We start from the raw sequence: 12654 nt of genomic DNA on the forward strand, positions 1-12654 counted from the left end.
ATATGAACATACAAAAGACACACAACAAACTGACAACACCATGTCTGTAGGCTTCCATTCCTCGATTAATCTATCTGGATTTTTTGTTTTTAATGGCAGCATGCCTGGAACTTCTTGAATGTAATGAAGTGTGATGTGGAAAAAGTGGATCTGTGCATATTGCGACAAACTGACTTAAAAAAAAGGCATGTTTGCCAACAGATTGGTCCAAAGGTTGGCTCCTTACTGTACAAATACAGATTTCATGGGGTCTTATCTCAGAAATGCTCATCTTTTCTGTTGTGTCCATAAAGGAGGAGTAATCTGCTTCCTTTCTGCTAGGGCTCTGTTGATGCTGTCGGTTATGGAAGATAATCTGGTGATCTGAAAGCTGTGTGGAATATCATGAAAGAGAGTGGGTTATGCATGTAACCCATAAGAGGAGATGGGAACATGCATTTTCTTTAAGCCACATTCTGTAGTCAGTAAACACTTCCAGATTCGAGCTGGTTCTGGTACATATTTAAGGATTAGGGAGCAGCTGTCCTGAATCTCAGAGCTGGATGAAATGAAATTTGCTTTTAGAATTTGAAAGTTAACTGCAAGCTGTGGCAAGGATCTAAACCATTAATTTTTATTCAGGTATATCACATGTTATGAACATTCTCTAAGAGCACAGAACTGGCCACTCAACAAGCAAGAAGTTATTTATTTCCAGCAAGCGTTAATTAACAATTGAAATGTTCGTTTTCCCTGGAAGAGTGAATAAATTCACTGACATGCTGCTGCTGGCTGCTCCTGTGGCCACTTTCACATGTGGGTAGAACCTTCCTTTGGGGCTCAGTTCTCTTTTGCTGCTGGGCTGCTCCTACAGAGGTGTGATGGGGCACCTTGTTGCTCAGTCAGTGATGACCATTCACAAACCACTTTGTCCAAAATCTTTCATTGTGGGGTGATAGGAGTCTGTGCTCAGAAAGTCTGCAAAATCTTTGCTGTGTCCACAGCTCCATTGCTTACCCATCTATTGGCAATCTAAACCAATGATCAAGAAATGATCAATGCATTTCTTGATTTCTTGTTTTATCGTCTTTTTTCCTTTTTTTTTTTTTTTTTTTTTTTGTTGTGGTTGGGTTTTTTTTGGTTTTTTTTTTTCCTTCCCAGATTTCAGAGACACTGATCCAGAAGCTGAATCAAAACCTGGTCCATTTTGAGTTGAAGCCAGGAGTTCGAATCCTTGTCCATGCTGCCCATTTAACAGCAGGTGAGTATCCTCTCCCTGTGTGTGCCTTCTGTGTTGCTCTGGAGCACAGCAAGCAATATATCAATGGTACTAGTGTGCTATCAGCTGTATTTTAAACATTTCTTCTTTTTATATCACAATAACAACTCAGAGTATGAGCAGACATTAAAATGTCTGCTCTACCTCCCCTTTCTATATCATGCCAAAAAGATATAGTGGCTTTTGCATTTACAGCTAATCCTTTTGTTTTCTTAGGTGCAAGAATTTACTGGTGTTTTTGGAAACATGGTATAGGTAGCAGTAGAAGTGTGTATTTCTTGGATATCTCTGAAATAATAAACATCTAAGCAGCACCATGGCATTTTCAGCCTGGGTCACATGGTGCAAAAGTTACCTGCTAGCCTCAGATATGTCCAGATATTTTAGTGTCAACAAACATTCAAAGCAACTAAATACTGCTCAGAAGTTGGTCAGCAGTCCAAAAGACTTCAATCAATAGAGATATGCACAAAAGTAAGATCAGGCAGTTTGGACTTTAACTAATCCTGTATCAAAATAAATCATCTCCAAAGTCCTGCTATTAAATTACATATGTCACTGTCAATTCTGCATGCTAAAACCTCATTTCACAGCAAAGGTCCTACTTAACTACTACAAGAGGTGGGACAATCCAATCCACACTCTTAGGAGTTCATTTTCCCCAGGCACTGCTGATAATTCTGATCAGTTGGTATCAGCTTCTTTTGGTAACTTGCCAACTTAAACCCTCAGTTCATTTGTACCAGCAAACTGCTCTCCAAAAAGCTTTTTGTGGTATGAATGGATCTGCCCAACCAGGTGTCAGTCCATGTGCTGCCTTGTAAGCAGTAAGAAAAAAGAGACTAAGAGACTATTAAGAATGGGTGTAATGTGACTGCCTTTAAATCTTCCCAAAAGAAAGGCCTGGGGTTTCCAATATTTCATTTTTCCTAAGCAGAGCTTTCTAATGTATGTCCTGGGATTGTTGATGTATGTTTCTGCTTTCCATTAGCTGTGGAACAGATGCTTATTTTTAGACAAGTTAGAACCAAAATGTCCACTTCAAAAATTTGTTTTACGTACTATTGTTTGTAATTTTTACCAAAAAATGCACATTTTTATTTTTATTTTTATTTTTATTTTTATTTTTATTTTTATTTTTATTTACACACAGACACCAGGATGGAGTACCTTTTGTCCCTAACAGATGCAAACACTCATTTTTTTCTGCACAGTAGGCTTTGTGGTACTCTCTCAAAGCCACTGGTGAATGATTGCTGTAACTGGATTCAGTGTCTATAGGATCCCTGTAGGATTTTGTCTCTTGCAGAAGCAGGATTTAGTAAGAATGCAAAATGAGCTTGGATGGCCAAACTATGTATTAAAAACCCAGAGAAAAGCCACTGTGAGGTCTTTGGGGGATTATGTCTCCTTAACAAGCTGCAGAGGTCATGACTGTTCTCTGTCTAAGTAAAAGGCCCAATTTCATGATACCAAAACTTGTGAGTAGTCTAAAATTTGACAAAAAGCCATGAGAGACTTACTTCTCTCCTGAAAGATATTGTTTTAGTTAGAAAATAAGAAGAACTGGCCTTTGGAAATCCAAGCTTTCATAAAAAATTAAATAAAATGAAGAGGGAAACCTGGAACACAGCACAGTGCCAGAAGCAACCCTTAGAAAACACAGTCCCAGGGGATGCACATACCCAAAGGTGTTACTCTGGGCTATGTTATCCCTTCTTTCCCAGCCTTTTCACTGATTTTGTGTTGGACTCTGGTAGCTATAGGCTGTATATCAGCTGAACCCCAAAGTTAAACATGTGCTTTTGGAAGTGTGCACACACATGTATGTGTAGAGCTACATTTATGTCCCATGCCTCAGTGCATGGGTGTGCTCCCCTCTCTGTGTGCCTGCCCACACACAGCAGCATTTTCTGCAGCAGAGGACCTGCAGGGAGCAGAAGTGCAGGTGTCTGAAGCAGCTTGGAGTGCACATTCAAGCAGACCCTGCAGAAATGACCCTCTGTGTGTGAGTGTGAACGTATGAATTCCCTGGAGCACAGAAGAGTGACAAGCGTTGGCCTCAGCACATTTCAGGCTTCTGTCTTCTTTGTTCAGACCACACTGGAGGAAGGATTAATTTATGGCAATTATAGACAACAGGTTGTGATTCATTCATCATGTTCGTTCCTTCTTCTCACGAGATAAAAAACAAACCAATGTCCCCAACCCAACAGACAACAACTTACTCTAAGGCAGAGGAAAATATGCCAATATTCCTCACAAAGCAGTTAAATAGCTGTTTATTACTAGGCTCTCAGTGCAGCATTAGAGCAAGAACATTGAGTGATGCTGAATCTGAATAGGCTGGAGAGCCACTTTGTCATCCCACAGAACTGCAGAGACCCACAAAACACAGATGGAGAGGGGACAGAGTGGAGATGTGTGAGGAATTCATAATAATGGATTCTTTTATTCTGGTTCTTGCTAGATGTGGGAAGGGGAAGGTTTTTCACTTTGTAAATTTTGGCTTTATCAGTCTGGGTGTGAAGCTGAGCGTATGTGTGCATGTGATGTGTGTGCCTTTGCTTGTGTGTACCTGTTTCCTTGTGTCTCCTGGCTCTGCTTTAGGAGGGGTCTGTTCAGTGCATGTGAAGAGGTGCAGGAGGGGCAGGATGTGTTTGGCAGCAGTTCAAGCTGACTGACTGCCTTGCAGAGGAGGGCACTACCTGGGCCATGTTCTGCGTGTGAGGGTGTGCTTGCTCCTTGGCGTGGCACAGCTGGAGCTCTGTGTCTGTCTGTCTGTCTGTCTGTCTGTCTGTCTGCAGTACAGTGTCTGCATGAACAGCTGACTCCTCTGCTCCTATGTGTGGAACTGCTTGGAGGCTCATTGCCTTCCTGTACATGTGTGTGAGAGTGATGGAAATGGTTTAATAGCACTCTGTATTTCTGGGAAATCCATGCCTCTGGATGGGTTGCTGGCCTTTTTGTGGGAGGGGTTGTGTCAAGATGGTGAGCAAAGCTCTGAGAGGCTCTTTGATTAAGATTGTTTTGGGTGTGTTTTGGTTTTTTTTCTTGAATCTGAAAGAAAGTCCTCTAAGGGGAAAGCTGTGGAACTTCACACCAAGGGCTATGTTGAGCACCACAGGTGATCTGAACCCGGGTTTCTTCCCAGGTGGATTAAAAAGGGAGAGAAGCCCAGGAGATATGTAGACCTGCTACAAATGCAGTAAGAGGGGAGAATGACCTGTATTTCTGGAGGGAGCAGCTTTCACTTCAGTCTGGGGGTGTCTCTAAGCTTGTCCTCTCTTGCAGCTCCCCTGGTGGACCTCACTCCCAGTCACAGTGGTTCAGCCATGCTGATGCTCCTCTCTGTCGTTTTTGTGGGACTAGCTGTGTTTGTCATCTACAAGTTCAAAAGGTATGACCTTCCCTGAGCCATTTCCTTCTCTCTGTTGCTGCCTTTCACTGAGGTGTTTGGGGTTTGTTTGCTGGGTTTTTTTCTTTTTCTGAGTGAGTTGTTTTTTGGTTTGTAAAAGCTGATACTACATCATCTGCCAGAGTACCACACAATGATGGTTTCTGTTAATGTTTTAGGAAGATTCCTGGCCTTAATATATATGCACAGATGCAGAATGAAAAAGATCAAGAGATGGTCAGTCCAGTCAGTCAGAGGGAAAGCATACCTAATGTCCCTCAAAGTGAGATGATGAGCCCTGAGCAACTAGTAGATGAGAAGTTGGAAGTCCACCCCATAGGTAAATAACTTGCAGCATCCTGCAGCTGGTCAGACTCTAATTGGCTAACCTTTTTCTCAGTTTCCCCTCTTCCCATATTCCTGCACAATCCTCCTCCCATCCTCTTCTGCTGCAACATTAGTTGTGCTACAGGAAACCTTCTAACTCTTCCCTCTCCCTCACTGCCGTGTGATGAAAGGGAGGGGAACAACTTTAGGCTTTTTCTCTCTCCTAGTTGCTCTACGTAGATCCCCTCCCCTTCTTAAAAAAGTCCTGCTGGCAATGTAATTTATTTTGCTGGGGTTGATGTAGTTGTGGGGCTAAGCCCCATTTCCAGAAGAACTTCAGCCACCCTCACCTGGAACGTGGAGGTGAGCAGGTGATTTGGTAAGTAATATCTAAAAGCTAAATATCTGTTAATGTTTTGACTGCTGGGATCTCTGTGCTGTGCCAGACCTTGTTGCCAGCAGCAGTGTTAGTCTGGCTGATTCCCAAATAAACTGAGTAAAACCTGGGATCTCAGTATTGAGCAGCTGGGTTTATCCTCCGGCTGACTTCTCCCACAGGCCTCTGTGTTTGATTATTTCCAAAAGCAGGTTTTTTTAGGCCCTAAAGTGAATAGATTTGGACAGGGCATTCTGGGATCTGTCTGATTTCTGTTACCTGGCTACAATAGAAATACTGGGACAGAGCAGGGACAGTTTCAGTCTGGAGACATGTTCTGCTAAAGCCAGGACTGCTTAGACAATGCTCAGCTTCACTCACGAATGACTGTTCTGCAGGTCCAGACTGGAGGTACCCCTGCAAATAAGAACATGCACCTATTTTAGAGGAATTAAAGAGAAAAGACTGCTCAGGGATGTTGTAGAGTGTCCTCCTCTGGAGACAGTCAGAGCTCTCCTGGTCATGATCCTGTGCCACAGGCTCTGGGTGAAGTTGTTTCAGCAGGGGGATTGAACTAGATGTTGTCCAGGGGTCCCTTCCAACCCTAACTGTTTTGTGATTCTGTGACTTAGGCAGGAGTGAAGCACAGGTACAACTGAGATTCCTTATTTGCACAGATTCATCAGCCTAAACAAACCTTAAATCTCACCTGAGGATGTTCATAAAATCTGTTGGAGTGTTTGCTAAAGCAGGCTTGGAGTCACGGCTCCTGTAGAGAGGGACCAAGGAAAAGGACAGTTTAAGGGGGGAGTGTGATGTGCTAAGATTGCAGCCTGTGAAACAACCTAGGAGGAAAAGGAGAAAGGCTCATGATGAAACTGATATCTAAGCTGGAAGCTGCACTGCAGTCAGTGCTAATCTCTCCTAACCTGTTCACTAAGGAGATTTTTTAGCTATTAAAAGCTTTTAAACAGCTATTTATCAGCAGACCTGGACACCCCTGCTTAGCAGAACAGAGGATGGAGTGAGGAGACCAACCTTCCCTTGTGGTATTTCCTATGCAGAGCAACCTCAGGCCACAGTCCAGAACCCAAGGAAAGGAAATGCAACCAAGGTAGTCTGGACAGAGGACTTCCAAAAAGCTTGTGGATCACCAAGAGATTTCAAGCCAAGACCCAGAGCGGTGGGTCCTAAACTTTAACAATTTTTTTTTTATGTTTGGTTTTTTTTTTGTTACTATTGGATTTTCCCCCCCTAGAAACCTCCAAGGTAAAATTGCAGTAAGATGCTAAGAGGGAAACACCCAATTTTAAGTCAGGAACTCTTTTCCTAGAGTGGGGTGAGCTCTGGGCTTTGAGCTTCCCCTTTCTAAAAGAATCCAGTGGTGGTGGTTCACGCTGTTCCAGGAGCAGGGAAAAATATGTTTTTTACAGGTCATGCAGACTGTAGTGGCAAGGGACAGTCTCTCTATGCAAGGTACCTTCAAAACTGCTCTTTCTGGTGGTGGAAACAAAACCCTAGAAGGCTTTAGGATAAGAGAAATCAAAAGCAAATTTTGGGTTCAAGTTTTCATCTGGCACATTTATAGCATTTCTGGCTTTCTATAACAGCCAGAATTTCATACATTTCTCAGCTGTGCTACTGGACACTGCACTGAACCAGAACTTGGCCTTTTACAACTCCTTGGTTTGCAACTATGACTGCACAATCAAGCCCTAAAGTTAAATGTGTGAGAAACACAGACTCAATTATGTATCAAAAGGAATCAATCCAACAAACTTCCTAAGAGTGTTTTTCCATCCTGTCAGTGAGATGAATGAGAAAACTAAATCAGAGCTCATTGACAAAATGAGAAGGTCTGGACCTAGGTGTGAACAGAATAGAAAGTGCAAAGTCACTCTCTGATACAACCACCTCATCTGTTTCTGGAAATCAGCAATTTCTTTTTTAATGAGTTTTCTTTCTTTTGGGAAAACAAAGCAAGACTGTAATTGGGTATTTCTCTTTTGTATGCTTGTTCAGAAACCATTTGATTTTTCATCACCTTTGACTAACATTCAGGGATCCTGCCTTGGAGGAATCAGAATTCATGTCCCTGCATCATTTAATTTTCTCTCCAAACTCTGGCAGCAAAACCTCTCTTTCCTATTTTCTGGATAGGACTGATTTAAGTACTTCTTTTGCAAATGCAAGGTTAAGGTTATTTATGAAATCTCCAACACCTTATCATTTCAAATGAGTTACACATTTCTTCTGAGGACCTCAACCCCTCCTCCTTCCCTCCACCCCTCTGCTCCTGCCTTTCCCTCTACCCTTCAACATGGGTGAATCATCTTCATTAGCAAGAGAACAGGATATCACCTTCAGTGTTTGAATGACAAGCAAATATTTCTGGAAAGAATGTGTCAGTCTGAACAGCTGAATCCCAAAGGTCATCAAGGTGATACCTGCCAGTATCTTCCTTGACTAAATATGCATATTATTTACTGATTTTATTTTGTTCTTTGCCACAGGAAGTATTTCCACAGCTGCTGAGCCCCAGAGCACAAAAGAAATCCCTACCTATGTAAATGGTTGAATTGAGGACGCCAACATCTGTATCTAAAAAAAGGAGGAGAGCTCACTGCATTTGGACTTTTTAATTCTTCAGATGACAAAGGGTTTTTAGCTTTAAGCCTGTGCATGTGGACATTATACTGAGACCATAGTGGAACTGCATTGTACAGGTGTTCAATTTTAGTGGGGGGTGGGGGGAGAGGAACTGGTACCACTATTCACTCCTGCGGCCCTTCCCCTCACCCTTCCACTCTCTTTTTTCTGATCTGTCTCTAATTTGTAGAAAATTCATAATGATATAGGCCAAGAATATGCATGGGGGGGGTCTCTTCTTTAGGGAGAGGGGTGGGCTGGGATGTGGGGGGAGAAGGGCTGGGGTGGTGGGAGGTGGGAGGGAGAGTTTAGGGTTCTTGGCTTTAGGTTTAACTGCTCTTTTAGCACTTTGGGCTGCGGGAGGGGTAGCCGTTCCAGCAGATTTCCGTAGGACACACACACACACACAGAAAAAACACACTGGAGTTTTAAGGCACTGAAAATATTCTTGGTCAGTCTGGTTTGTCTCTCTGTTTGGACTCTGCCCTTCGTTCCTCTAGCTGCAGCTGCTGCCCATGCCCCACACTGCGAGGAGGCTGAGTGTGAGCGTGGGTGATGCCAACTGCGAGGCCAGGCTCCTTCTTAAACAGCTTTCTTAGCCTGCTCACCCCAAGGCATCCCACTGGTAGTGCCATGGGAGGATAACACTGCCTCCTAACCCTGAACAGAACAAGCATGCATTGCAGGCAGGAGGTTCTTGCCAGCAGGAACTTACTGTACTTTGTGCCAGCCTTATTCCTTCAGTTTTGGCTGAGAGAAAGCAACACCCTCAGCTCCATGTAGTGCTGATGGCTGAATTTGTCTGGGAAGTCCCAGGAGGTCTCTGCCTTTTCAGTCCCCCAAAGCCCAATGCACCTTGTCCATAGAATAGGGAGCAGGAAAAGGTCTGTGCAGTTTTCCTGTGGCTTTCTTTGGCACCCCCATTGGCTGCAGATCTGCAAACTCCTGCCACTCTGGGCAGAGAAGGGAGAACTTGGCCTGGGACTATTGCCAAGCATTTTGAGCCTCGGCACCACAGAACCACTCTTACACAAGATTTGATTTCTTACCAATAACTTAAGCTTGTATCTTACCCTGCAAGTGGAGATGAGGCTGTAGGACGTGTTCACGTAGACTGCAAGGGATCAGCGGGAAAGCAGGAGTAGCACACCTCAAACAAAGGCACTGGATAGCTGTGTGAAGCCTAACCCATGGTCATTACAACTCTTGGTTTCCACCCCAACTCAGGTAATTAAACCTAGCACCAAGCTTTTGGTTTGGAGTGTAAAGAGAGAAATACTGTAACCAGAGTACACTCACCTAACCATGTTAGGTGGAGGCAGGATCATAATCAGTGAGGCACACGTAGGAGGCGCCCTGATCACTGACAGAGGTGGATTTTGTTCAGTAGGCATTGCCCATGGCAACCTGAGTCAAAACCAGGAGAGAGCAGCATGGTCAGTGTGGCCCAGAGTCCCAGGGCAGGGATTTGGTGGTGGTGGGTTTGAATTTCTCCGTCACAAACTGGGCACAAACCTAAATCAACCCACTTGCTAGCAAAACAAAAATGATCCCAAGGACATTAGGCCTGTAGTAGTTAAAGGATAATCACAGTACAGAGTCCTCTGTCTCTTTCTGCAGTTTCTCTGAGGACTGATAGAAACACAGCAATTTGTATGGCTTTGCTATTATGTTTGCAACTACAGCTTTAAGAAAGATGGGAAAGTTTTGGCTGCAACTGTATAATAGTCCCCACTGAAGTCCAACATTAGCCAACTTATTTTTATAGTAAGCCAATCAAAAAGTTTTCTTATAGTGTTGGAACTATTTCTAATTTTAAAATTACTTTTTTTGATGTACTTTTTCATCTTCTTTTTCTCTTTCGTTAAATACAATGTAGCGTAATGTATAATTGCTATTGTTTATTGCTTTTACAGTCATATTTATTAAACAGATTATGTCTCTAAATAAAGGCCCATGTTTTTGTTGCTCATTTTAGCCTCTATCCCTGACGGGGATCACTAACAATATTAAAACAAGAAGTAGCTGATAACCTAAAAAAGGTATGGATGCTCACAAATGGGGGGAAATACAGTTCCTAGAAGCAAAGGTAACTTTCTGAGTCCACAATTTTTCTGCTTTACACACAAGCAATGATAGAGCTCTGTGCAGTTCCCTGAAACTCCAGCTCCATTCCCTGTCCATGCTTATCCTTCCCCATACAGTCTCTGTTAAATGTCCCTTTGAAATATATTTTTTTTTGGCTCTGCTTCTGCCAGCACTGATGAAGGAAAGTCTGAATTATTAGCATTACTGATTAATTTACATGTGAATAAAATGAAGCCTAGGAAGTGTCTGTCAGCTTGCCATATGGCAGTGGATACATGTTGCAGAGAAAAAAAAAAAGGAAGAAAACTGAACTTCTCTGCATTTCAAGTCAGGATGCAGCCACCTCTTATAAGAGGATCTTGGTTCAGTGCCCTTTTTTTGTACCTCAGGATGTGAATTTATGTATGCACATAAGTATTCAAAGATCTGGGGTTTAGGTATCCTCTGCAACCAAGGCTGTGGTAGGACATATTACAAGTCCAGGAGTCCTGGGTTTCCTCATTGGAGGAGGGCGTAGTTTTCAGTCCTGGGCAGACCCCAGTGTAATTAACAGTTATTAGCCTAGAATGTTCAAGTGGACACTGCAGCCTTCTCCTTTCAGGCTGGCATGGCCACAGTGCAAGTGCCTCGATGAGGTGTGTGAAGCCATCATCTGCTTTAATAGTTTAAGTACCCACCTGAATTAGCAGGCATCTGTTCTGGCCATAAACACTAAGTCTGGTTTGGCAAGCATCTCTCTACAGCACTTTCAGATCATTCTCTTCAGCTTGTTGTGTGTCCTGAGGCAGAGACTGATTGTTATTTGTAGTTGTTTTCTGGTTTGTATAACAACACAGTAATTCACTGCTAATGGATGAACACTGTGAGAGTAAACAAAGAATACCAAATACTTATAAAATCCAATATGAATTTTCTCTGAGGATGTTGTCTTCCATTGAGGGAACAAAAAATTAATCATCCTTTTTCAGAAGGAGAAGATAGTTAAAATATGGTTAAAAAGTCAAATAAAGTATTTTCCTAAATTGATGTTGATTCTCTACCATCAAAATATACAGATGAGACAGACATTGTGGCTTCAAAGAGATTTATACTTCTCCACCTAGTAGGACATTTGAGCAAAGATGCTGGATTGTTTTTCCTGAAAAACAGTAGTTGTTGGTGTTTAAATACTTTTAGGGATTTGGGCCTCAAACAATTGCTTGCTCTTAATATGTGACTACATTTGATTGCTTAAACTCTTTCTGAAAAGCAGGACTCTTGAAGTACTTGCTAAAGTGCTTATGAAAATGAAGCAGGAATTTCCAGTGACCCTGAATGAACCCTGTCTTTGTCCTGTCAACTTCTGCTGAGAATTTCTGACAATTGCATTTAGCGTGGTACCCAGAGCTGATAACAAGGGATTAGTATTTTATCTGTGTGCTGTCACCTCTCATTGAATGCATGAGAAGTTTCCTTGTCACATTATATCTCTAGGTACATTCAGTGTTTTAAACATTACCCCTGACTGCAGAGCTACCGTGTTCATGGTGTTGAAAAAGAAAACTTTATTTTCCTTCAGTTAATGAGATGCTGTCCCTGAGTTTCTCCATGAAACAGAATGATAAAGCATGTGAATAAATAATACTTGAGCAAAAACAGATCCTTTTAGTTTAGAGTGTTGGTATGATCTTGGCCATAATACCCAGAAGAAAAGACTGAAGTCAGATTGTTTTCTAATTGATGAGATCAAAGTGCTATTATGTACCAAGTCATTAGCCTAAGAGATATATTTCATCTGCAGTTTTAACTTTAGCTTTTTCCTTTCCCTTTTTTCCTGCTGGGGAATATGTCTTTCTCTCACTGTGCTGGAAGAGGGTTGTGAAGGAAATCTGTGTTGTATTTTTCTCAGTGGGAGGATTTCAAGATGCATTCCTTCTTGTCTGCATTGTGGTGCAGCCGTCCCAGTGCTGGCTGCTGTGTGCACATGGGCAGTAAAAGTGAAAAAAATTAGGGGACAGATTTTTCTTACCACCTCTGTATTGCAGGCTGTGTCTCATGTTGTAATCTTGGGCCATTTTGGTGAGTGAACCTTATCCAGGCCTTCTTTACACACTCCAGAGAAAATAAACTGGAATCTCAAAGTTTTGAGAGTTTTATACTTTTTTATGGAGAAGCTCTGAGAGATGAAGGTGCAAGAGAAGGACTCTTGAGAAGAGAGGCATGACTGCCTCTCTTTGATATAACACAGATGCACAAAAAAACCCTCCCTTTTTGAAACAAATTCCTCCTCCAGCCTTCCCTAAACAAAGCTGGCTACGGTGACATTTCTGGGACTGCAGCTACCCTTGCAAATAATTGCTCCCCAGCCCGAGAGCATGAGCCACCGGTCCCATGGACCTCATCATTCCTTCTTGTGCCCCCCATGAGGCAGCTGTAGGGCAGAGCTCTGAAATGAGAATTGGACTGACAGCTGCCTCTGCTCTGGCTGCTTGCTGCAAAGAGATGAATAATGCATGCAGCACATTTAAATGTAATGTCACTGAGTGCTTTCAGGGAGAAAACCTTCGACTATTAACCCTG

General features: G+C 42.6%; 1 protein-coding gene across 2 annotated transcripts in view; it reads left to right on the forward strand.

The window, feature by feature from the left end:
• SORCS1 (sortilin related VPS10 domain containing receptor 1) overlaps window positions 1–9958 on the forward strand; it is a 262302-nt gene extending 252344 nt beyond the window's left edge. For both annotated transcript variants that reach the window (XM_023929827.2, XM_023929828.2), the window contains exons 24-28: window positions 1141–1240; window positions 4553–4658; window positions 4835–4995; window positions 6423–6541; window positions 7872–9958. In XM_023929827.2, the coding sequence (XP_023785595.2) occupies window positions 1141–1240; window positions 4553–4658; window positions 4835–4995; window positions 6423–6541; window positions 7872–7928 (543 nt within the window). In that variant the 3' untranslated portion in view covers window positions 7929–9958. The remainder of the gene's footprint in view (window positions 1–1140; window positions 1241–4552; window positions 4659–4834; window positions 4996–6422; window positions 6542–7871) is intronic.
• The last annotated feature ends 2696 nt before the right edge of the window (window positions 9959–12654 follow it).

Source organism: Cyanistes caeruleus, chromosome 8, assembly GCF_971803275.1.
Source record: "Cyanistes caeruleus chromosome 8, bCyaCae1.hap1.1, whole genome shotgun sequence".
NCBI lineage: Eukaryota > Metazoa > Chordata > Aves > Passeriformes > Paridae > Cyanistes > Cyanistes caeruleus.